We start from the raw sequence: 25733 nt of genomic DNA, 5'->3' as shown, positions 1-25733 counted from the left end.
TATGAGTACAGTATATTGCAAAATCCTGCACCCAAGGAGTGCGGCCAGCACTCCCACAATGACTTTGCACTCAAAACTACCTCCTCCCACTACTTGAAAAGACAGCTGACAGAACTCACACATTGCACATACAAAGTGTGCCCTTTTTAAGGCAAAGCGTTTTTGGTTTTTCTTTGGAACCTAGCACTGAAATCAAAGTTAATGTCTCTCCTTTGCTCTCCACCCTCCCTCGAAGACTGAGTAGATGGTGGAGCCAGTGCTCCCCTGGGTGCGTTGGTCCTTCCTAAGGGGATGAGTAGGAAACTGGATTCACTGACACAGCCAAAGGAGAGCTGCTAAGAACATGAGAAGAGCCCTACTAGATCAGACCAAAGGCCCATCTATACTAGCTTCCCATATTTCAGAGTGGGTCACCAGACGCCTCAGGGAACATGCATGGCAACAAGATACCTGCGTCCTGGTGCCCTCCCTTGCATCTGGCATTCTGAGGTAGCCTACTTCTAAAATCAGGAGGTTGCACATTACACATCAAGGCTTGTAACCTATCATGGACTTTTCCTCCAGAAATTTATCCAATCCCTTAAAGGCACGTAGGTCAGATGCCACCCCCATATCCTGTGGCAAGGTGTTCCACAGGCTAATGACACACTGGGTAAATAAATGTTTTCTTTTGCCTGTCCCAAAACTCAATTTTAGTGGAAGTCCCCTGGTTCTGGTGTTGTCTGAGAGGGAAAAGAACATCCCTCTATCCATCCCCTGCATCAGAAATGCACAAAACAACACGAGACCTGCATCTGGGTGTCCCCCACTTCATCTGGCATTCTGAAATAGTCTGCGTCTAAATCTAGGAGGTTACATATACCCATCATAGCTTGTAGCCTGTGATGGACTTTTCCTCCAGAAGTTTGTCCAGTGCCCTTTTAAAGGCATCTAGGCCGGACACTTTGACCATATCCTGTGGCGAGGTGTTCCATAGAAGAATTAAATGCTAAGTTTGTTATTTATTTAGCAAACAAATTTAGAGATGTATAGGCTCTTAGATCTACTGAGCCCTTCAACATTGATTTGGCAGACTCTAATGATGTTCCCTATCTGTCTCGTCATTTGGGCCTGAAAAGGCCTGTTTTGCTTTTCCACTGCCATGTTTTAGAAAGCCAGGAAACCTATGATGTGTTCTGGCTGCCAGCTGACTGCTAGTTCATTTAGCTCACACTTTTGTGCTATCCAGGGTGCACCACAAGGAGGCAAACTAGCATAAATAAATATTTTGTCTGTCCTAACTCTCCCAACGCTTGGTTTTAGTGGATGTACCCTGGTTCTGGCATTGAGTGAGAGGGGAGAAGAACATCCCTCTGTCCATTCTATCCATCCCCTGCATAATGTCTTCCCCCATATCATGTGGCAAGGAGTTCCACTGATTAATATTTTCTTTAGCCTGTTCTCCTGCCACTCAGTGTTAATGGATGTCCCCTGGTTCTGGTGTTGAGTGAAAGGGGAGAAGAACTTCCCTTTGTCCACTGTATCCATTCCCTGCATAATGTCTTTCCCACATCACGTGGCAAGGAGTTCCACTGATTAATATTTTCGTTTGCCTGTTCCAGCTCTCCTGCCACTCAGTGCGAGTGGAGGTCCCCTGCTTCTGGTGTCGAGTGAGAAAGGAAAGCAAACCCTCTGTCCATCCCCTGCTGCCCTGAGCCGCCTCCTGCGCGCACTCACTCCGGCCTCCCATGCAACCCTCCCGAGCAAACGCCACTGCAGGAGGCGCCCTACTCAGCCTTGCCAGGAGCACGCGCCTTCCCTCCTTGCAGTCCAGTCCGAAGGGAGAGGGAGGAGACACTGCGCAGCATCCAATCACGAGCAACCCGAGGGCACGAGCGCAACACAACGCACCAATCACCAGCCAGCTCGCGCCTCCCTCTAGAAATAGGGATGAGCGATGAGTCTTGACACTTCCAGTATGCATTCGACAGCACTCAAGCAAGGGAGCCACTCGGACCCCCGCACCTTTATACAGGCATTCCGTTCCGTCCCTTGGATCGGCTGGAACAATTTGGCCCCTCCCCGAGTTCCTCCGCCAACCCGAAGTGTCGTAACGGGTCTATTGAGACTGAGTCTCTTTGGGCAGAAGGAAGTCTCCTCTCGCTTTACCGTTACAAGGGAGGCGGGCTTATAATGCAGTTTGATCCAATCACAGCGCAGCATTTCTTCGACAGGCAGCGGAGAAAACGAATGGGCAGTCACGGGGGATTTCGCACGGCGGTTGTTGCTCGTAGTCTCGAAGCTCCTGTTCAGGTGGGTGGCTGAAGGCGCTGCGGGAGAGGGGAGAAGAACCTCTTTGGTTCCTCGGGAGCGTACTCCGGCGGAGGGGTGTGAGACCTCAAAGCCGCCTCTCCCGCTCTGAAGGCTGAGGAGAACCCCAGAAAGGGCTCTGGGGGTTGAGCATCCTTGTAGTGGTACTGCGCATGCGCACATGTTGTGGGCATGCGCACATCGACTCTTGAAGTTGCTGAGATTGTGCCCTTACATGTCAATCAAATGTGGGCATGCTGAGAACGACTGCTGAAGCTGCCCGACGTGTCCTTACCTGTCAATCAAATGTTGGCATGCGCAAAACGAACACTGAAGCTGCTGCCCAACGTTTGCCCTTACCTGTCAATCAGGGCTGCTCAGTGGAATGGCTACAAAAACAGGGATGCAGAGAGAGACTTTCCTTGGATGTTGTGGGGTGATTGGGAAGTGCAAGTAGGGAGACTCTAGGCATCTTACAGCCCAGTCCTATGCACACTTTCCTGGGAGTAAGCCCCATTGACACTAATGGGACTTACTTCTGAGTAGATGTGCATAGGATTGGGCTGTCAGCCCTTGGCAATTAAAAAAATTAAGCTACATTAGCCTAGCAATTTTTTTTAAAAAATAACTATTTTACTGTTTTTATTAAATAATGTTGTTTTAGGAACAGTACCTGCAAACCCCTGGCACAGGTTGCAAGAGACTGCAGAAGATGGAGGCATCTCCTTGTCCGAATGTAAACATTCCATATTCTGCATGAATGCACCAAAGACCCAGCTGATAACAGGTTGATCCAATTTAATTTAGTACAGCACATAAGGTTACAGCAGTATGTCTCAACATCTACCCGCTTCACATGGTCCACCCATTCAAAGTACCAGCGGAAGTAACTGGTGATGACTTCGTCACCAATTACTGTTTTGCCAAATTCCCCTTCCAAACTTGGTCTAGAGGAGTGGTTTTCATACATTTATCACCAGGACTCACTTTTTAGAATGAGAATCTGTCAGGACCCACCAGAAGTGACATCATCAAGCAGGAACATATTTCACAATCCTAGGCTGCAATATTATTATTATTATTATTAACAGTATTTATATACCGCTTTTCAACTAAAAGTTCACAAAGCGGTTTACAGAATAAATCAAATAACTAGTGGCTCCCTGTTCCAAAAGATGCAGAAGAACACCATCATGTAGCACACTGCTGGGGTGAGTTGGGCTAGTTACTCTCCCCCTGCTAAAAAGAGGAGCACCCACTTGAAAGAGTGCCTCTTACCCAGTCAGCAGAGGTCCTACCCACACTTACCCAGGAATAAGTCCCATCCTTTAGTGGGGAAGCAGTCACAGAAGTTAAGGGAATGTTCATTTCCTTATCTTGGGGCTGCATTGTGGCTGCACTGGTGCTGAAATGTTGGATAGGATTGGGCCCTGAGAGCCCAATATTGAGGTCTGTGGCACAGCTCTGCACCGCAGACCTCTGCTGCAAACATGCCATAAGACACATTTGTGGGGTTTACTACCGGGCTCCTGCAGGAGCTAGCCCGGCTCCGGCTGGTGCTGGGCTAGTGCACAGCAGTCTCCCGGGTTCAGCAGCTCCGTGGTCTCCTGGACCACTGGGCTCCCAGACCTGGGAGCTCCGGGCAGCTAAGGATTGGGCTGCTTGTCAACTATTAAGACTCACCCTTGTTAAATCAGCTCAGCTGGAGCTACATGCTTTCTTTAAACTAAATTTTTAAAAATCACCATTTTCTCTCTCACCCCAATTTTATTTTTCATTTTGTGAGAAAAAATACATCAAATAGACACAATTGAAAAGAAAAGCTGAAAAAACCAAAAGGAAACTAAAATCCCTGTTTCCTCTTGACAGTTTGCTTTCAGGATTGATGCTCCTAAAAACATCCTCTCTGAGGCTGGTGCTGCTCTCCGAGGATTATCGTACCCATGTGAGCTTGCACGTGTGCAGTTAAGCAGCGTCTCTCGCAGAGCGAAAACTGTCCATCTCTGGAATGCCTCTAGCAATCAGTTTGATTTCTGTATCTCATGCTGAAACCAGGCTGTTTCATCAAGTAATTCTGAAGCACAAAACCACTTTCAAGTCTACGTTCATCCTTCCTATCTAATGAAGTGATCCTAACATGTATTTAGTAAATGTCCGTTTTTGTGAATTCATGTCTCAGAAGAACAAGAATAATTTTGTTATTTTCCCCCTCCCCCCTATTCTTGCCTATTTTACCTTATTTTTGGACACTTCTAACCTCCAGAAAGCTCTGTGCTGGCTCTACAGCCTAAAAAGTTGCTTCTGGGGCCTTCTTCTTCAGCAGTCTTTGTTCTTTGGTTGAAACTCCATTGTCTGATATCCATGCTGGTGCTGGATATAGATTTGGGTCTTTCATGTCTTTGGGGCCCAACCCTATCCAACTTTCCAGCACCAATGCAGCTGCAATGCCACCCCAGCAAATGTTCCCTTACAAATGTTCACTTACCTTGAGCAGGCCTCCATGAGTGCCTCCCCCCCACCACAGGATGCAGCACACACCCTGTTGGCATGGCTGCATCAGTGCTGGAAAGCTGGATGGGACTGGGCCCTAGGTTGCTTAAGTTCAAGGATGCTCAGGTGTCTTTCAACTAGATTTCTGTTGTGAAATCTAGTGTTGGTTGGCATCCACTCCTCTCCAGAAAGTGTAGGGACTGGCATACCTGGGACAATGTATGTAGCTAGCAAAAGGGACTGTATTTCTAACTAGATGCACTTAGTGCAAAGGTTCCCAAACTGGGCGTCACAAAGCATTTTTGGGGGTGCTGCGGGAACCATGCTGGCCAAGCTTCATGGCAGTGCAAGTGTAACACAATGTGCTGGAGTGCTGCATGGAAGCCCAGAGTGACAGACTGGGCTTTTGATAAACTTGGGTGGATCAAAGTGTTTGGAAAGATTCAGAAAGGGTTAGGTGTTTGAAATTCCCCCAGAGGGCAAGAAGTAAGTGGTAAAGAAGTGTCCACAGACCCCTGTATGGTGTTTTTTAGTTTAACACTTAGTTGTTATGTACACAGGGCCAGGTTACCAATGAGACCTCAACCACACACTATGGAGGGGTGTCTGTGCTCTCATCTATTTTGCAGGGTATAACCCCTTTGCTGTCTTGGGTCACTAATTGTGCACAATACTTTTGCTTCTTTTAAATCATGAAATTGAATTTTTTTAACGCATGCTATTTTTGTTTTTACAGTGACATTATGGTGTTGGTAACTTAAAGTTATTCTCTTAGCAATAAATATAGTGTGAAGAAGCCATGGACAACCCACATAATTCCAACAGCAATCCAACTTGCAACAGAATTTCAGCACCTACAAAGAAAATCAACTCCTTAGTGGCTGAAGGCCATGGCCAGCAAATCTTAAATGTTCTACAGAGCTTCAGAGAGCAGAACATCTTTTTTGACTTCAAAATAGTTGTGAAAGATGAAATAATCCCCTGTCATCGTTGTGTCCTAGCAGCATGCAGTGACTTTTTCAGGTAAATCTACTTCTAATATGGCCATGGATATTTTTTAAAAAGTTGGGTTGAAAAATGTAGCTAAGCCTTTAGCTGAAAAATGTGGCATGCAAATATAGCTTGCAAGCAAATGTAGTTTGCAACATAAAAACTATGTTTTGTTTTTAATTTGACCTCTAAAGGAAAAATTGCATCGTTTTGTAGTTAGTGAAGTCTACTAGTGAAGAGTAAATAAAAGGACTGGATTTCCTTTGACTTGGGTATCTACAAAATGACACATCTTTCTATTGAGAAATGGCAGCTCTCTTGACATTATCTAGTCATAAAGTAATATTAAATATCATGAGCCTCATCAAGCTTGTTGCTGACAACTTTCTATGTTGTAACAGATGAGATGCACAGTACCATCAACATTGAAAGCTGTACCTAACCAATATAATGGGGTTGAATGAAAATCGCAATGGAGATGGGTTCAGGTGTACATTTGCATCCATGTCATGTGGAAAGCTGCTTGCACATGTGCTGAAGGGAACTGAGACTTGCATTTAAAAAAAACAAAAAACCAGTAACCACCTAGGACACAGGGAAGTGTCAATTTAGTAAATAACAGTCCAATCCCAAACTGTGTGCCGGCTCACCACTGGCATGCACTGTTGCAAACATGCCATAAGGCACATCTACATCCATTACCACCAGCCCAATGTCACAACTAGCCCAGCGTGAGCCCGCACTGGGCCAGCACTGGTGGGATGCTGGTGGTCCGTCACCAGGTGCTACGTGCAAAATGCTGGGCAGCAGAGATAAGATTGGGCATGAGGTGAGGTATTCCAGGTTGAGGGAAAGGCGAGGGAAGGCATGGCAGGGGAGGGAGTGGGGTGGAGGGGACGGAGATGGTGGCACACCTTACCGTCATATCATGACACCCCCCTCCTAGCCCGGGAAGCACAGATCTGAGGAGACCCATTGTGGCCGCCTGGGGTTTACAGAGTGAGGGAGCATAAGCTCCCTTACTCCAAGTAGCCCCAGTGGTGCTTCCCAGCCCAGCTGGATGCAGCAGTAGCCATTTGGGGCACTGGGAAGGATTGGGCCCTAAGTAATTAACCAAAAATATGCTCATTGAGTCCTTCATCTTTCTCAAGTTTCAGGATTTGTTATTTTGTCTCTCTTCCATGTTGAGACAATGCAGGTACTGGTGATTCCTTATGTGTATGTTCATTTTCTATATTTTAACTGCAGGGCCATGTTTGAAGTTGACATGAAAGAAAGAGATGATGGGAGTGTTACTATTAGTAATTTATCACCCAAAGCAGTGAAGGCTTTTCTAGATTATGCCTACACAGGAAGCACTGAGATAACAAATGATAACGTAGAAATGTTCTTTCAGCTATCATCTTTCCTTCAAGTTTCACTTCTTTCAAAAGCTTGCAGTGACTTTCTAATTAAGAACATTGATCTTGTCAACTGTTTGCAACTATTATCTATTTCTGAAAGTTATGGGTCCACTCAGCTGTTTGATCACACGCTTGAGTATGCGCGGCGCCATTTTTCTTTGCTTCTTCGATCTAATGATTTCCTGGACATGAATTTTGAGATATTGCAAAAATGTCTAGAAGCTGATGAACTGAATGTCCCAGATGAGGAATCTGTGTTGAAAGCTGTCGTTTGGTGGACAAAGCATAAGTTAGAAACAAGACCGAGGCATCTTCCTCACTTAATGAAAAATATTAGATTACATCAGTTATCTGAGGAGACCCTGAAGAACTTCTTGCACTCTGAAGAACAGTTACTTGAACGCTCTGGTTGCTTAGCAATAATCCATGAGGCAATTAAAAAAGTGCAAGCTTTCAGTGGGCTGTTTCCAGATGCTCGTCCTTCAACCACAGAGAAGTATATATTGGTTCACAAAACTGAAGAAATTGGAGCACATCGACATACATTTTGCTATAATATTAAAACAGACACATGGAAAGAGTTGACACACACACACATCGTTGATCTGCCAGGATCAAGCTTATCTGGTTATGGTGAAAAAATATTTATAACTGGTGGATGCAAAGGGAACTGTTTCCGGACTATTAGGCTTCATATTGCTGAAATGTTTCATGATGCCACTGACCAAACCTGGTGTTACTGCCCAGCAGATGACAGCTTCTCATTAGTATCAGCCATGAAGAAGCCAAGGACGATGCATGCATCTGTTGTGACCCTAAATCAACTCTTCGTAATAGGAGGAAAAACAAGGGCATCTCAGGATATCAAAAGTATTTTGGATGTAGAGGCATACAGTCCTTTGTCTAATGAATGGAAATCTGTGAGTCCATTACCAAGAGGCATCTACTACCCAGAAGTAAGCGCATGTCAGAATATAATTTATGTACTTGGTTCTGAAGTAGAAATTACTGATGCCTTTAATCCATCTCTTGATTGTTTCTTTAAGTATGATGCTGTAACAGATCAGTGGTCAGAGCTGGTAGCAGAATTTGGACAGTTCTTTCATGCAACCTTAATCAAAGCTGTTCCAGTGAACTACATATTGTACATCTGTGACCTTTCCACCTATAAGGTGTATAGTTTTTGTCCAGAGACATGTGTCTGGAAAGGGGAAGGCTCTTTCGAATGTGCTGGTTTTAATGCAGGAGCAGTTGGAATAGAAGATAAAATTTACATCCTTGGGGGTGATTATGCTCCTGATGAAATTACTGATGAAGTGCAAGTCTACCATAGTAGCCGGTCTGAATGGGAGGAGGTTTCACCCATGCCAAGAGCTTTAACTGAGTTTTATTGTCAAGTGATTCAGTTTAATAAATATAGGGACCCATGGTTGCATGTAGCAATGTGATAGATGGTATTGGTTGATGCCCAAGTGTTAAAAAAGGTGTATTTGTTTAATTTGAGGGTGACTGTAAATTAAGGGCACAACTCACCAAGCACTGTTTCAAGCCAATCTTCATTTCAGCATTTATTTTTCTGTTGAGAATCTGTATGCAGTCCTTAGAGTATTCATATTATTTCTAGCACCATTAACATAATTGAGAAGAAGCAAGGCTTGCTGGATTGCATTCTTAACTTATCAACACATGTTAAAATATGTTATTTAGAATTTAGATAGTAAGAATAATCCTTTTTTTTTTTTCAAAATTGAGAATGTGAGCTTTCAGAAGCAGCCACCCATGACATATGGCAAACTCACTTTTGATGAGTTTCAGTTGCATTTATGATATGGCTTTGAGGTCAGTTGTTCAAAGGACAAATGTCAAAAATTCCATCAGGCTAGTGTAAGCACCTTGTAGGATTTGGGATAGTTCTTCTGATCCTGGTTCACATTTTTAAATGTCATTGTTTCTGATTTGTGTGTATGGGGGTATTTTAAAGCTGGGAGTAATCACAGCTTTTTGGTCAAAACAATGGTCGCACAGGATTGGTGTTATTACTGTAACATGAATGTAATGATCTCTGTTCAGATATGCTATGCACAAACATAGCACCCCTTAGCTTTCTGGGAGGAAAGCTGAACCAAAAATGTGGAGTTCATAATTAATGTGATAAATTAAGCTACAATCCGTAGCTTGACAATGTAACTACTTTGCTTAAATTGGTGATTTCTGGATATTAGCATAATTCGATAGATTAGCATAATTCAAATCCATTAGATAGTGAGCAAAACTTCAGCCATTTCAGAATGCCCCATGCGTGTAACATTATTCACAAATAATTATCTTGAATTAGACTAGGGCTGCTAACCCTAAATAACTGGGATTGCTGCTGTGTAAAATGCACTGGATTGCAGTCAAATCACTTAAGTGTGTGGATTTTAGCTGATAATTCAGTCTTCTGCCAGTATTGATGTGAATAACAAGTCTTAAGCAGCAGTTATTTCAGTGTTGCTGCTGGTGTCTTTATATATCCTTCAAAGTAGCCTTAGACATTGGCAAGGACCAGGTGAGGCCCTTTATGGTTGTGCAAGAGATAGTAAAGCATGCCACAAAGTTTTTATTTTGTTGAATAGCAGTACCCTGTATCACAGTGCAAGCTCCTTGCAAAACCCAGAGTAGAAATAGACTTGGAAGATGAAATGCTGCTGTGCATGGACATCTCCCATTCAAATTCTGTGCACTCGGGTAATTATGGAAAAATATATAGGAACATTTGTCTACGACACATCCCTGCTAACTGGCAGAGGCCCCTTGGGTGTACTCTTACATTTCACAGGGGGAGAGCAACTGTCTTTTTTTACCCCAGCATGACTTCTTTCCCAGTGGCTGTTGCTGGTGTCTCTTCTGCATCTCTTTTTGGGCTGTTAGCCCTTTGGGAACAGTGAATCATTTATTGTTTTATTTTGCTATGTAAACCGCTTTGTGAAATATTTTTTGTTGAAAAGTGGTATATAAATATTCTTATTAATAATAATAATACTGCTTATTGCATCAGGTTGTATCTCAGGTCACTTGTATTTGACTTGTACTACATCTTAGAAAAGCATAGAGGAATACTAACATTAGGTCAGTAATAATGATATTTGTGTATAATTTTACATGTTGCTGCTAAGGCTGTGTCAAGCAGCCTCAAGTATTATCTCAGCTCTCCTTGGGGCCTAAGTGTGTGCTGGTGAGCCAAACGTGCATTAGTGTTTGTATTTACCAGCACCTTCCACAAGAGGGAGACCAGTGCAGGGCTTGTGCCTGAGAGCTCCTGAATATATATATTTTTTTCATAACATGAAACACAATGAAGTGGAAGTAAATCTGATTGAAATCAAAGAACGTATCTCTGGACAAACATCTTAGTATCACTCTTGCAGCATAATCCTCTGTAAGTTAATTAGGAACTGGGTAACAAGTCTTTTTTTTCAAAAAATAATTCCTGATGATGCCAAACTGTAAATAGTTTGTTTTAAATAAATGAGGATGCTTTAAAATATGCACTTTCAATTTGTACATCACAAATGATTTTCACAACTTAAATTTTCACTAATGCTTGAGAAGCCTTTGTATTGGAAGCCAACTAAGAAAAATCATGGAAAGTTATGGTGTGATCTAGAACATGTGGGACTTCTCACACACTCAGGGCCCATTCCTATACACACTTTCCTGGGAGTAAACCCCATGTACCTCAGTGGGGCTTGCTTCTGTATAAGCATGCACAGGCTTACACTGTTGGTGTTGTCTACCAGCTGGCTGGCATTCTATAAAACATGAACTGGATATCTGGACCCAGATATTCTAGATGTCCATCTGTCTTATATACCATAATAAGCAGAAATAAAGGATTTTACTTTTTAATTCTTGTGTCAGGTAGAGTGACTTGGATTTGTGCTTATGTATAAAGTAATCCACCATAACAGAGCATCCTGTGCTAAACTAGATATTGAAATATACCATGGCCCCTCATGTTGGCAACCTTCAGTCTCGAAAGACTATGGTATTGTGCTCTGAATGGTGGTTCTGGAACAGCGTCTAGTGTGGCTGAAAAGGCCAATTCGGGAGTGACAATCCCTTCCACACCGGGAGCAAGTGCAGTCTGTCCCTGGTCTGTCTCCCTGGCTATGGGCCTTCCTTCTTTGCCTCTTAGCCTCCGACTGTTGGCAAAGTGTCTCTTCAAACTGGGAAAAGCCATGCTGCACAGCCTGCCTCCAAGCGGGCCGCTCAGAGGCCAGGGTTTCCCACCTGTTGAGGTCCACTCCTAATGCCTTCAGATCCCTCTTGCAGATGTCTTTGTATCGCAGCTGTAGTCTACCTGTAGGGCGCTTTCCTTGCACGAGTTCTCCATAGAGGAGATCCTTTGGGATCCGGCCATCATCCATTCTCACGACATGACCGAGCCAACACAGGCGTCTCTGTTTCAGCAGTGAATACATGCTAGGGATTCCAGCACGTTCCAGGACTGTGTTGTTTGGAACTTTGTCCTGCCAGGTGATGCCGAGGATGCGTCGGAGGCAGCGCATGTGGAAAGCGCTCAGTTTCCTCTCCTGTTGTGAGCGAAGAGTCCATGACTCGCTGCAGTACAGAAGTGTACTCAGGACGCAAGCTCTGTAGACCTGGATCTTGGTATGTTCCGTCAGCTTCTTGTTGGACCAGACTCTCTTTGAGTCTGCAAAACATGGTAGCTGCTTTACCGATGCGCTTGTTTAGCTCAGTATCGAGAGAAAGAGTGTCTGGTGGCTGTCTGCTGGTATTCTTTCGCATCTTTTTAGATTGTGAGCCCTTTTGGGACAGGGAGCCATTTAGTTATTTGATTTTTCTCTGTAAACCGCTTTGTGAACTTTTAGTTGAAAAGCGGTATATAAATACTGTTAATAATAATAATAATAATAATAATAACCACTGTCCTAGACAGCCAATTGTCTTCATATAAATTTCTATTTTTATCTTTCATCTCTTGCACTGGACAAACTATATTGGCACAAACACATCAAATATGAAACATACAGATATGCCCTGGTATTAACACATCAGGTTCTCCATGGTTCTCCATGCACATTACCTTTGTTTATCTTCATCACATTATTGTTTCATGTGAATGTATATTGCTTCAACCAAATGCTATAAGCAGTGGCGTCACTGGGGGGGCACGCGTCGCACCAGGTGATGCGTAAGGGGGGTGACGCGCACTGGGGGGATGACACATTAAAATTGCAGTTTTAGGAGCAACCCTGTCATGCCATACACTGTTGGATGCGGAATTTCAAGCGAAGTGCAAGGTAAAAAACCAGAGTGAAATATCTCCTTACTCTCAAGTTATGGCCAAAAAACCTGAAACCAAAAAATGCATGGAGCCCTATGGAAAGAGAAACCAAGCCATATCATGCGTTTACTCACGAGTAGATGAACTTGCCTTAGTCCGTTGGAAAGGGCAGGCTGAGAGGATTTCAACAACCCTATCCATTGAGTGCAGCCCCCCAAAAATACCCAAGAAGAAGATCCCTCCCTCCTAGCTGCTATTGAGCCTATGGAAAGCAAAACTAAGCCACACGGCCACGTTTACTTGTGAGTAGGCAGACATGCCTTGGCTTGTGATCAGGCCAGGCAAAGGGGAATGTGAGGACATCAGAATGATCCTAATCCAATGGAACTGGAGCGCAACAAATGCTCCAGAAGGCAGCCTCTCCCCCCCTCCCCCCAAAAAAGGCCAAAAATGAGGCTTGAACTGGTAAGCGGAAAGTTTTCTATTTTGCACTTGTAAAGCAGGTGGGTCTTTATCTTGATATGCTTGAAATAGAAGAACTTTAAACTGGGCACTGGGGGGGGGCTGGAAATCTCACTAATGCTTTTGGGGGGCATTCTTTTTGGGGGCATTCTTTTTGTGTTATTGTAGGCAGGCTACAGAGAAAATTCACTTGGTGGAACAGGGCTGGCTCCCGCTTATTTAATTATTTCTTTTATTTTAATTTATTTATAATTATTTATTTTAATTTGCTTGATGATGTCACTTCTGGCTGTGACATCACTTCCAATAGGTCCTGGACAGATTGTCATTCTAAAAAGTGGGTCCCGGTGCTAAAAGATTGATAACTGCTGCAGTAAGGTGTTAGTAAGTTGACATGGGATGTGTGTGTATGTGACTCTACCAGTTTTCAAAATCACTAAAATCAGAGTTTGGAGGAATAATAGCATCATGTTATATATCAATCAATGCGTAATTTCATGCAGAATGTGTTCTATCTTCTGTCAAAAGGTACAGACAAAAAACCAGTGGGGGTGGGGCGATGGTACATCACCACAACCACCACCTGGGGTGTTGCCCCGCCCACTGCATGGGGCGACACGCAGGTCTCCCGCACCAGGTGACAGGAATCCTGGTGATGTCACTAGCTATAAGCAGAAGAATATTATTAAGAATATTTATATCCTGCTTTCAACAAAAAGCAGGCAGGCAGCCTGCATGCTAGAAGGGAGACTGCACGCAAATGCTAACTTGCTGCTTCCCGTCCCCTGGCTCTGGTGTTGTGTGAGAGGGAAAAAAACACCCCCCCATGCACTGCACTGATCAGCCTCAAACCCCATCCTGTGGCAAGGAGTTCCACAGACACTCAGTTTGAGTGGAGGTCCCCTGGTTCTGGTGTTGCGTGAGAGGGAAAGAGTAGCCCCCTCTGCACTCCATCCAGCACCACGTCCTGTTGCAAGGAGTTCCACAGACCACTCTATCCAACGCCCCCCCGTCATACCCTCCTCCCAGGCCCTTCTTCCAGCCCCGCCCTCTCTCTCCCGACTCCCTGCAGCCCGCAGCGAATCTCAGCGGGCATCAAAAGGTCCATTAGACCGAACGGAGGCAACAGGTGGAGGGCGGAGCCAGCTGTCCCGCCTAGTCCGTTTCCATGGAAACAGCAGCCAGCCTCACGCGCCCCTCCCTCCCCGCCGGACTCCTGGGTCCTCCCAGGCGCCATCCTTGTCCCTGCCACCTGAGCGGAGGCCACTTCACGTCAGCCGAGGAAGGCATGACGACACCGGGGGGGGGGGGAGAGCAGGGCGAGCCCGCCCGCTTCTCCTCTCCCCCTTTTGGACGCCTGACTGTGAGGGGCGCCTCAAACTCCCTCGCGTCCGTCGTGGCCAATGAACGGCGGCTGTCTCGTTGACAGGCAGCTCTGCGGACCAATAAGAGCCCACCCGACAGAGAGGGGCGTGGTCGTAAGGCGAGAGGTGGGTGGAGAAGCGGTGGGCAAAGTTGCGCGAGGCGGGGTCGGCCGTTGGAGCCGTGGGGGGGAGCGCGCGCGGCGGGAGCGCGCGCACGGCCTCTCGACCAATGGGAGCGCGGCGTAGATGAGTGAGTGACAGGCGGGCAGGCGGAGGGGGGAGGGTCAAAAGGGCCGGCGTTCTGCGGGGGAGCGTTGAGCGCAGGTGAGTAGGCTCCGGCGCTGTGCAGAGCGGGGGGAGGAAGGAAGGGGAGGAGCTGCGTCCGCCTGTGGGAGCGGGTGCACTCTCGGTCCGTGCGGCGGGCTGGGCGCTCTCCTCCTCCTCCCCTGTCGCGGGGCTCTTCCCCTCCCTCTGAGCCCGAGCCCGTCTACTCAGGAGCAGGTCCCATGACAGCCAGTGGTTTACTCCCAGGGAAGTGTGCAGAGGGTGGCAGCCTCAGAGCCCAAGCCTAGGCATGTCTGCTCAGGAGTAAGTCCCATTAGAGTCAGTGGGGCTTACTCCCAGGGAAGTGTGGCTGGGAGAGAGTCCAAGCCTAAGCATGTCTACTCAGAAGCAAGTCCCATGACAGTTAGTGGGGCTTACTCCCAGGGAAGTGTGTCTAGGATTGCAGCCTCATCCTCCATCCAGAGGCTTGTGGAGGGGCTGTCCTTCCCACCTGAGGGGAGAGGGACACACAAGTGCACAACACTCTGCTTCAGTTAGTGCTGCGGAAAAGACTGAGGGGAAAAATACTCTTTCTCCTTCCTTCCTTTTTCCTGAAGTCTTCCAAAGAGCAGACCCATTTCTCTCCCCCCCTTTCCTCAGCTCCTGCCCCCAAGCAACAAGAGAAGGTGGTAGAGTCCTGAAGTGACAGGAGTGGACTATACCATTGTGGGTGATGGGTGCTCATTCTGACTGGTTCATCCCATCTTCTGTAGCTGTGTTTCTCAAACAATGGTATGGGTACCACCAGTGATACTTGAGGTGGTGTATGGTGGCACTCACTGGACCCCTGGGCACTTGCTATCCTGCAGTGAGACCAGGAGGACAACACAACAAACAGCTGTAGAAGGCTCCAAAGCATGTTTTTCTGTGCTCGACCCCCCAACCACCCTGAGCCTCATTAACTGGCAAAGATGTCATCGCCAGTTACTTCTGGTTGTACTTGGAAAAGATGGACCATGTGAAGTGGTATGGCGGAGGACATAAGAAACACTGATCTGTAGGGATGTCTTTCCCCACCCGCCCTCCAAAATCTCTGCAGATAGAAAACTATTACATCAGGAGGAAAGGCCCTGACCTCACTCCCCCCCCCCCTTTCTCTGAGAGTTTTCTGCTTGCAGGGAAAATCTTAAAAACTGCAACCTGGTAATATAATAATAATAATACCAGTATTTATATACCACCTTTCTTGTCACTGGTTTTCTCCTCCGACTTTAATCCAAGGTGGTTTACATTGGCAGTCTTTCTAAATCCCCTTATAGGGGTTTCTACAATTGCAAGTTCTAGTCTTTCATAAAATGCCTTCATTCCAGGTGGAATCCTTCACAGTCTGGTATCTTTCTGGCTACATTTGCCTACACGCTTAATCTGACAGCATTCCTTCATTCTCACTGAAGTCCAGGGTCATTCTTTGCTCTTCTCACCAGCTGAGATGACTCATCTCGTCAGTTGCAGCAGCCCTAGGATGCATTCCCAGATGTTCTTTGGGCATTATAGGTGGCAGCTCTACCACTATGCCAGATCTCCCGTACATATCTTTCATTAGAGCCAATCTGAATGGTGCAGAGTTGTGGGTAGCTTTGTGCTGTTTTGATTGGTTGAAATGAGATATAGATTGGCTTTTGAAGTTTTTTTTTATGGATCACATGGCTACCTACTATTTTTTTTTTTATAGTATTGGAGGGTGCTGTGTTTGGCGGACCATTAAAATTTTTTCCCCTTGATCAGGTGTCTGAAGTGGTGCTGTATATGGCAGTGTTTCTCAACCCATGGTGCTCATACCACCGGTGATACTTGTGGTGGTGTCCGGTGGTACCAGTGGGACCTCCCAGAACCCTGCTTGCAGCGAGACCAGCAATGCAACACAACAAGCAGCAGGAGGAGACTCAGCTTGGTGGGCAGAGCTCTTGTATGTGCGTTTTTCACACTCAAAGCCCTCCGGTCCACCCTGAGCCTCTTACCAGCTTTTGTCATGTAGCGTTTGACCTCTCAATCCAAAAGTGTCCGGCAATGATATCATCGCTAGTTACTTCCAGTGGTACTTCCAATAGGTGGACTGTGCAAAGTGGTACAGCCGGGGTCAAACGGTGAGAAACAGATATGTATGGAGAACCAGTCTCAGCCATTTGAGCATAGCTATCTAACAGTCTACCCCCTAGGCCAGCCATTTTCAACCACGAAAATGCCGTGGCACACTGGTGTGCCGCAAATGGTCCCCAGGTGTGCCACGGGAATTTGGAAGAGGGTCATTTATTGGGGGACCATTGGGGAATGTGAGCCCCCATTGACAACCCAGTGTGCCTTGTCAATTGTCAAAAAGCTGATCGTGTGCCTTGACCATTTTAGTGCCTTGCCAGTGTGCCGCGAGATGAAAAAGGTTGAAAATCACTACCCTAGGCTATAGTGAAGAAAAAGCCACTGATATCTTTCTTTGTTTGGGAGCATCAAGAATTCTTATAAAATAGGGACTGATATCCTACCCTTTGCCCTCCATTAAACATCCCTCTCATAGCCCTATAAACTGGATTCAGGCATTAAGCAGTTGAAGGACCTTGCTGTCTCAGCTTCAGGACACAAAATGCAGTCCTGAACATGTTTGCTTGGAAGTTGGACCAGTGTTCAGGCATCATTGTGCAACTTCCAAAAGCACTGATGATCCCCAAGGCTACATCTTTGCCCATAGCTTTTATGTGACAGTGACACTCTAAGCCCATTCAGGTGTCAGAGGGCAGTTTGCTAAGGACCCACTGGAACCTAGAGTTGCAAGCAAGTCCCAGTGAGTTCATCAGATCTGTGAAAGTCAGTTAAAATCTGTGTTTGCTGGATTTCATCCTTGCTATTTCCAGCTTATTCTCAGGTTTCAGGGATGCTTCACATATAGCTATATTGAGGACATGGGGTAAATTCTGGCATTTACACAGTGATCAGGAGAATATTGAAGTAGGTTTCAAGCAGACTGTGAAGATCATGGCAGGATTTCACAGCACAAGAACAATTTGAAATAAAATGGTCAATTAAATTCAGTGTTAAGTGCTGTGTAAATATGTACCAGAGAAGATTCCCCTAATTATATTTATATACTGTTACATTCTAAATTAGTTTTTATTTCTTTAGAAGGAGATATTTGAATTGTTGTGGACAGTTTGCTATAAAAAATATCAGTGTGGATATCAAACAGGAAAACAAAATAAAGCCAGGAGAATGATGTTCAAAAATAAAACTTTTATCAAGATCAGGAGTTCTCAAAGTGTGAATCGTAACATTCCAAGCTTCACAAGGAAAGGGAAGGGGGGTTGCAATGCTGTGAAGTACAAAGCACAGTACCTGGAATCTCAGCATAGGAATGGGGGAGATCGTAGTCAGGAACCTCAGGAAGCTGCTGCCATTTAAGCATAGGCAATACTAAACTAGATGGACCAATTCTCACAGTGTGAGTTGTGAGTAGCAAATAAGGAGGGAAGGTGGCATAAATGTATGTAATCTTGGGGGTTTCACAACATAGGTTTGTGAACCACTGCTGTAGACAGTTTGTTCACTTAAATCTCATTGGTTTCCATCACAGTTTAGAGAAGGTTAGAGCTGATCTGGATAAGGTACTGGATGTGTCTGTGATCAAAATTAGAGATCTCTGAGGCTTGCAGAAAAGTCTTCGCTTTGGAAACAGATCTTACAAGATAATAAAATCAAGTTTATGAATCAAGCATATAAATGGACAGGAAAAAGAAATGCAATTACTTACAGTGCAACCCTTTGCATGTTTACCCAGAAGGAAATCAGTATATTATAGTCAGTAGGACTTATTCCCACATGTTTGCATCGGATTGCAACCTTAGATTGTGATGTAATCTGGCATCTGATGTAATTTAAATATATCATCCGAGATCCTGAGGAAGTTACTAGCACTTATGTGGAAATCCATTTTGGTCAGATTAACACACAATTTGTTTTGGATCTGGGCCAATGGGTTTAAAATAAAACACTTAAAATTATATATATATATATATATATATATATATATATATATATATATATATATATATATATATATATATATATATATATATATATATATATATATATATATTTTAAAGGCTTATCAAAGCATGCTACTCCATGCAGGGGATTCTGCTCTCTAGATGAATTTGGGCCTGGACTTAGAAACAATTGGGTGGTAAACTTTAAAAATATGCGGCACTGCCTGCCAAAGATCAGCATTTCTAAAGCTCATTAATTTTATTGTATATATAACTCTCCCAATGAAATCAATAAGATTAAAGTGTACCTTTGAATACACCATGCCTATGGTAGCATATTTGGGTAACTAGGCTTTTGATGTTCGGTCGTATTTCAGATATTTTTGTACAAATATACTTTTTTTGTGCCTTGATAGACTTCTACACAGCAACACATAATCAAAGAAGTTATGTTACAAGCACTGCTGCAACTCATGTTGATATATGTCAAGCTATAAATTATGAATTTCCAGGTTAGTTCAATATTTCACTGAATGTATGGGAGGCCATTATATGTTGGAGGCAAATAGAAAAATGTGACGAATGCATTTTCACTGTCTTGGAACGAAGCAATTATGCAAAATCATTCTCAAATTAATTTTCAGACTCCACAATTTTAAAAATCTTTCTCATTTATGTCTTTTTAAAATATTAACAATTAGTAATCCTGAGGATTTTTCTCCAGTTGTGAAATCACCATGGCATGCAAGCTTCTCCTCCCCTTTGGAGCCATTCCGGTCTGCTAGAGCATGCGAGCAGGTGGCATGCAAAATTTAGTGTTTTTTACCCCCTCTAGCTACACTATTGGTGCTAGTGAATGCCATAGATTCGTCACGTACTATATGAAGAAGTACTTCTTTTTCTTTGTCCTTAGCCTCCTGCCAGTTAATTTGACTGGTTGACCCTTGGTTCTAGTTTTGTGAGAGAGTGAGAAAAACTTCCCTCTCTTCATTCTGTCCATGCATTTATAAACTCCAGTCCTTTCAATGTATGTTTGAAATCGGGATTTTTTTCACCTTTTTGGTAAAAAGTGTGTTTCATTTTTCACTCATCAGCATTGAACCATATTTGTCACTTTGTTGCCCATTCACCCAATTTGTGGTGTTTTGGAGCTCCTTATGATCCATATTGATTTTCACTACCCTAAATAGTTTGGTGTCACCTTCAGCCTTGGCTATTTATCCTTAATTCTAGGTCTTTATAAGCAAGTTAAAAAAACTTTGGTCCCAGTAGAGATTCTTGGGGGACTCAAAGGCAGACTTTATTATAGTAATGCCCAAGTGTCATATTAAAAGCACTCAAATTTCAACACAGACTGTTGTCACATTTGCCATGGGTGCATAAAAACACTGGAAGGGTCTGCGTCATACAATAATCCATTTTGTTAAGTATCCTGTTTCCAACCATGGCCAGCCAAATGCCTTAAAATAAAATGTACCCTCCCATTGTTTGTCTCTACCCCTGAAAATGATATTCAGTGGTACTGAACTGTTGAACCTGCAGATTTTACTTTTAGTGATCTTAGCTATTAGCCTTTAATTTATCTATCACCTGTTATTTTTTATAATCCTCTTTTAAAGTCATCTAATCCAGTGGCCAGCACCGTTATCTAATGAGCATGGATTCTGTAAGTTCATCATGTTTTATGTAAAGAAGTACTTCCTTTTGTCTGACTAGAATCTACTGTTTCATTGGGTGACCATTTTATAGTATTTTGAAAAGTGTCTTTCTATCCTCTTTCTCCATACCAGACATGATTTTATAAACTTTTACTATTATCACTTTTCCTTTTAGTGCTTTTTTTCCCTTCTAAAAAACGTATTTTCCTCTGGTGTTTCCTGGATGTGGTGGGTTGAATTCCTGGATGCCTCTGGTTAGACAAGTAGCCTCTGTTGAAAAATTGCTGTCTATAAACTACTTATTTAGCTGAGATATTTTTATGGTCAATTTCCAAAAAGAGGAAAGGGCCTATGTTGAATTAATGTTGGATTAGTATGTGTGTTTGTTTTTAAATTACTCTGGAGGACTTGCCACGTTGCGGCAGGCCAGTGGTTCTTATGAGCGTCCATCTTTATTTATTTATTGTTTCTCTGATATTATTGAGGCATATTTCTTTTGTAGGCTTCCTTAGTTGTCTGCTTTCCACTGACCATCTATTTCAGCCATTTTCAATCACTGTGCCATGGCACACTGGTGTGCTTTGAGAATTAGGGCGCAGTCCTAACCCCTTATGTCAGTGCTTTCCAGCACTGACATAAGGGCAGTGCAGCTCTGAGGTAAGGTAACAAACATTCCCTTACTTTGAGGAGGCCTCCGTGAGTGATTCCCAAGTGCAGGATGCAGCACACGTCCCATTGGCACCGCTATGCCAGTGCTGGAAAGCACTGACATAAGGGGTTAGGATTGCGCCCTTATTTGTTAATAGGGCCACTGAGGGATGTGAGCCCCTGCTGTCAGTGTGGTGTACCTTGTCAATTGTCAAAAAACAGATGGTGTGTCTTAACACTTTTAGTGCCTTGTCAGTGTGCTGTGAGATGAGAAAGGTTGGAAATCGCTGAGCTATTTGGTTTAGAACTGAGCCTGTCTTTCAAGGTGATTTGTGGAACTCTGGTAGGGGCCACATTGCTTAAGCTGGAGGGACCCTCCAACCTAAGATCTGAAGCTCCCAAGTGCTTTGAGTCAGTGGTAACTGATAGCTTTGGAGAGCCTCAGTCCCTGCTACACATCCTTTGTGCTCAATCAGATGGAAATCAGATGGGCTTCCGTAGTCATAAAGACATTGCTATCAATGTTAAAGACTCTTGGTTTCTTTCAAACTTCTGTATCACCCTTCCTCCAAAGAGCTTAGGGTAGTGTACAGGGCTCTTTTCTCTCCTTTTATCATCACAACCACCCCATAAAATAGGTTATATACTTTGCCCGCTCTTCACGGGCAAAGTCAGATTGCCTTTGCCTTAACAGGCCAAATAGAATTCATGGCCATTGGAAGCCAAATGTCTTTCCTTGTACCTGACGAGCAACTGTTTCCAGTGGCATGATAGTCACTGGTCAACTTTTACCTTTAGGATGAAACTGAGCTGCTATGTAATATTACATGTTCCTACTATAAGTATCAGGTAAATTGAAGAGCCATTAACCCATATAAATTATTTAATGAAACTGATTTAGAGCCCAATCCTGAGCTCGGCGCTCTGGCTTTGCAAACGTGCTGTAAGGCACATCTGCGAGGCTTACTTCTGGGCCAGCACCCGTGGGCTAGCGCCAGGTGGGCAACTGTCCTCTGCTGCTTAATGATCTCATGAAACATCGAGCTGTGGCACGGTAAGCAGGAGTAAGGAGGGGGCAGGGAGGAGGTGTTCTGGGGAGGGGAGAGGCGTGGGAAGGGCGGAAAGAGGGCAGGTGGGAAGCGTGACAGGGGAGGGAGTGGGGAGGCAGGAGGTGGGTCCGGTGGAGCTCAGCTCCACCGAATCCTGTCCGTTTGTGTAGGGCTCGGTGCCCTACACAAACGGCTTTACTAAAAAGTCGGCGGTAAAATGAGTAGCCCCATTGTGGGGCTGCTTCCCTTACCCGGGAGAAGCAGACGAGACTCCCCTTCTCTCGAGGCACCGGCCGCGGCAGGCAGAGGTGCTCAGGATGCAGCAGCAACCGTTCTCGGCACCACTCAGCCGTGCACCCCAGGCAGCTCAGGATTAGGCTGCCCAAAATCACACTTATTGACTGAAATTCAGTCTCTGTGTATTTATCTTGGACATTTATTTTGTTTGCTCTTTGCAGTCAGAATATTTAAAGAGAAAAAAGGTAGCAAGTTGAAGGAAGAACTCTCTCCTGTGCAGGAACAAACTGAGTTCCAGGTTAATTGTTGCCTCACAAAAGAATTCATCACTAATCTCTTTTGTCTGCTACAGAAACAAACAACACTGAAAGTTGGAAAAGATGAAACAACTGAAACGGAAAAGAAAAAGTAATTTTAGTGTTCAGGAAACTCAAACACTGCTTAAAGAAATACGAAAAAGGAGAGAGGTGCTTTTTTCAAAACAATTAAATACAACCATTAATGAGATGAAACGGAAGGCTTGGGAGGAAATAGCAGAATGTGTGAATGCTGTAGGTGAAGGAGAGCAAAGGACAGGAACAGAAGTGAAAAGACGATACCTTGATTGGAGGGCCCTAATGAAACGAAAACGACTGAATGCCAATATAAAACTTGTGGGTGCTGGCTTTCACCTTCCTCCATCTGATTTGGATGACTCTCTCAACGAAGATATTGATGAGAAAATAGGATTTTCAATTGAATCTAACTTTGAGTGGCAGAATATTACAGACTTCCGGGAAGCAGGTGGATCATTAACAGAAGTCAAAGTGGAAGAAGAAGAAGAGGATCCACAGAGTTTTGAAGTAAGTAGTTCCTGTACGCTAGGAAAACTATAAAGCTATATGCACTTACCTGGGACTAAGAGCCCTATCCCATTTTTCCTCCCCTCCCCCCGCTGGTGCAGCCACCGCACTGCACCGCACCTAGTGGGGGGGGCAGGTTGTGGGAGGCTTAAGAAGAGAAAAGGAATTTATGCCCCTGCCACTGCCTTACCTGCTTTGGTGGGTCCAGGCAGGTCCAGTGACAAATGGGGAGCACTGCCACAAGAAGTTTCATAGGATGAATGGGGAGTGCTGCCTTGCATGACCTCCTAAGTCCTTAAGCTTGGGAAGGTTTTCTGGAGACTTAGAAAAGACACTTTTGGTTTTTGCGAAAACTGAAAGTGGTAAACCTTCCAGGAGGCCTTCTGAGGCTAAAGGCCTCCTCGGCCCGAAAAAACCTTCCACATGTGACTGGAAGGCACTTCTAGCCACATCTGGGAGGTCAGGTGAGGTCCTCCAGCCAGGCTCAGAACCTGCACTGAGTCAAATCCGTAGGTTCCAAACCTGCTAATAAAGAGGCCACCTGTATTGAACATGATTTTTAACTGAACATTTCATTTTTATTTTTCTGTTGCAATGTGTTTCATATTTTAGCAATGCAGTACTTAAAAGGTAAAAGTAAAGATCTGATATTGGTCCAGAGAAATGTGATTTGTTCATAAATGTTCAAGTTTAGAAACTGTACTGTTATTTTCGTCACTTTCTCCTTCCTTTATGTCCCATAAAGTGCATTTTTCTGATGGAAAATCTACAATGGGAAAAAAATAGTCTGAAAGATTTCTGACACCACCTTACTATCACACTCCTAGTGGAATCTCTAATTGCAACTTAATATGGAGATGCTTAAAGCTTCTGTCTTGTATTTCCCCCATTTCCCCCATTAATACCTAATAAAGTATAATGTGATGTTGTGGTGTTCATCTCCCAAAACAGCAGATAAAGTTGACCAGGGACAGGGAAACTTTCAGCATGTCAGTCTGGTCGTGCATATTAGTTTACTAGATGTATGGGTGAAAGAAGGCAATGAAATCCAGAGCTCCTATTTTTGGGACTATCTACATAACATACACTTTCAGGCTTGGTTTCTGCCAGAGTTCTTTCTGGGTAAATACACAAAGCAAGTTTACATTGGTATTAATTAAATTATAAATGAATGTGTTGACTGGTCTCTTGATTTGATTTTTTTAACAGTTGGTGGGTGTGATCTAGCACAGAACTACATTATGCACAATTATTAGTAAATATCTTGATTAATTTCCTTAGTTTCCTATTGAGGAAGAAGAGGAGATTCTGTCTTCAGTGTTGCCAGATTCCAAAAAAGAAAATGATCTTCCTGATTTCACCCACATTGAAGAGTTTGGCAATCTGAGCACTGCTCAAGCGAGGCTGGCCTATGAGGATTCCCATTTGCTGATCAGCTTGGAGAAACAGAAGCTGGAGCTGGAAAAGCAGCGTCTGGATATTGAAGCAGAAAGGCTGCAAGTTGAGAAAGAGCGTCTGCAGATTGAAAAGGAGCGGCTGCGGCATGTTGACCTGGAGCATGAGAGGCTTCAGTTGGAGAAGGAGCGGCTACAGATCGAACGGGAGAAACTGAGGCTTGAGGTGCTGCATGCTGAAAAACCTGCCCTGGAGACAGACCCCAGCCAATCTGAAAAGCCCATCTTGCAACCTCTGGATCTAGAAACAGAGAAACTAAAAATGGAAAAGGAGCGCTTGCAGTTAGAGAAGGAGAGGCTGCAGTTCCTGAAGTTTGAATCAGAGAAGTTGCAGATTGAGAAAGAACGCTTGCAAGTGGAGAAGGAACGCCTTCGAATTCAGCGGGAAGGGCACTTGCAGTGAGCTTGATGGAACCACGTTTGATAATGTTGTGCTTTGGTGTTTGTGTTCCTTCGTTTTGTTAAAGGGATAAAGCTGATTTCAGTAAAAATGTTGGGCAGTCTGATCTTCACTGCATTTCACCATCAGCAAAAACCCTGCTTTGCGTTGCTTTGATGCTGTGATACTTACACCGTAGAAGTTCTTTTTTTGGCAAGGGTCGAACATTGATGTGTTCAAGTTAAAAAAAGAAGCAGCAGCAGCAGCTGTGGAATGATGTTCAAAGCATCACTGTGCCTGTGTAAATGAAGCTTATGTGTGAAATTGCATTCAAGTGTAAGAGCAGAAGTGTTGATGTCCTCTTGCACTCTCTGTTGTATAGCTTTACGTCCACATTAAGGATTGAGGCTTTGCTGTATCTTGTTGTTTTTTAAGAGTATTATTCTAAATCCATAGGAGCCTTCCAGATGCCTTTGCATTTGACCTGCAGAAATGAGATGAGAACTAGGCTGTGAACATTACATAGTATTAACTCTGAGAGTAAGTAATGTCTTTAATATGAGTTGTGCTCTTTTTAAGAGAATCTTGAAAGGTCAAGCATTGAGGCTCTTGATAGTTTTCCTACTCAATATATTTATTTGTAGAAAAATAATAAATGAAGCTTCATGTATGAAACAGATTTAAACAGTTATTTCCAAGCCACACTTTACAACTTCTGGCTTCCTTATATAACTTTGGTGGCCCACTTTTGACATTCAAGTGTTTGAGAAGGAATGTATATTGTGGGATTTACATAGATTATTTGTACATGTCAGTTTATTTATATCACTATGTAATTACTTTTATTTTGCAAATAAAGTGTTATTTTTTTTTATTACTGAAA

At 44.0% G+C, this 25733-nt stretch overlaps 3 protein-coding genes across 10 annotated transcripts in view; 2 read left to right on the top strand and 1 right to left on the bottom strand.

Moving 5' to 3' along the window:
- Positions 1–1809, bottom strand: part of AASDHPPT (aminoadipate-semialdehyde dehydrogenase-phosphopantetheinyl transferase) — a 37339-nt gene extending 35530 nt beyond the window's left edge. For 2 of the 3 annotated variants that reach the window (XM_066620841.1, XM_066620843.1), the window contains exon 1: positions 1717–1791. In XM_066620841.1, the coding sequence (XP_066476938.1) occupies positions 1717–1729 (13 nt within the window). In that variant the 5' untranslated portion in view covers positions 1730–1791. Of the gene's footprint in view, positions 1–1716 lie in introns of all 3 variants that reach the window. The other variant, XM_066620842.1, reaches the window with a different exon arrangement.
- A 410-nt stretch (positions 1810–2219) lies between these two features.
- KBTBD3 (kelch repeat and BTB domain containing 3) lies at positions 2220–10702 on the top strand. Of its 3 annotated transcripts, XM_066620544.1 has the most exons (4): positions 2220–2292; positions 2954–3076; positions 5555–5802; positions 7018–10702. In XM_066620544.1, the coding sequence occupies exons 3-4, from the start codon at positions 5579–5581 to the stop codon at positions 8618–8620; spliced, it is 1827 nt and encodes a 608-aa protein (XP_066476641.1). In that variant the 5' UTR covers positions 2220–2292; positions 2954–3076; positions 5555–5578; the 3' UTR covers positions 8621–10702. The 3 variants fall into 3 exon arrangements, with proteins under 3 accessions (XP_066476641.1, XP_066476640.1, XP_066476642.1); XM_066620543.1 differs by lacking the exons at positions 2220–2292; positions 2954–3076 and adding an exon at positions 4134–4234 and having other exon boundaries at positions 5516–5802; XM_066620545.1 differs by lacking the exons at positions 2220–2292; positions 2954–3076 and adding an exon at positions 4134–4253.
- A 3758-nt stretch (positions 10703–14460) lies between these two features.
- MSANTD4 (Myb/SANT DNA binding domain containing 4 with coiled-coils) lies at positions 14461–25733 on the top strand. 4 transcript variants are annotated; one of them, XM_066622015.1, is made up of 5 exons: positions 14473–14538; positions 19000–19095; positions 20203–20249; positions 22528–23017; positions 24299–25733. In XM_066622015.1, the coding sequence occupies exons 4-5, from the start codon at positions 22556–22558 to the stop codon at positions 24872–24874; spliced, it is 1038 nt and encodes a 345-aa protein (XP_066478112.1). In that variant the 5' UTR covers positions 14473–14538; positions 19000–19095; positions 20203–20249; positions 22528–22555; the 3' UTR covers positions 24875–25733. The 4 variants fall into 4 exon arrangements, with proteins under 4 accessions (XP_066478113.1, XP_066478112.1, XP_066478110.1 ...); XM_066622013.1 differs by lacking the exon at positions 20203–20249; XM_066622016.1 differs by lacking the exons at positions 19000–19095; positions 20203–20249 and having other exon boundaries at positions 14461–14538.

The sequence above is a fragment of the Tiliqua scincoides genome, chromosome 3 (genome assembly GCF_035046505.1).
Source record: "Tiliqua scincoides isolate rTilSci1 chromosome 3, rTilSci1.hap2, whole genome shotgun sequence".
NCBI lineage: Eukaryota > Metazoa > Chordata > Lepidosauria > Squamata > Scincidae > Tiliqua > Tiliqua scincoides.
Note: the sequence above shows the minus strand (reverse complement) of the source record. Positions and strands in the feature narration are given on the sequence as shown.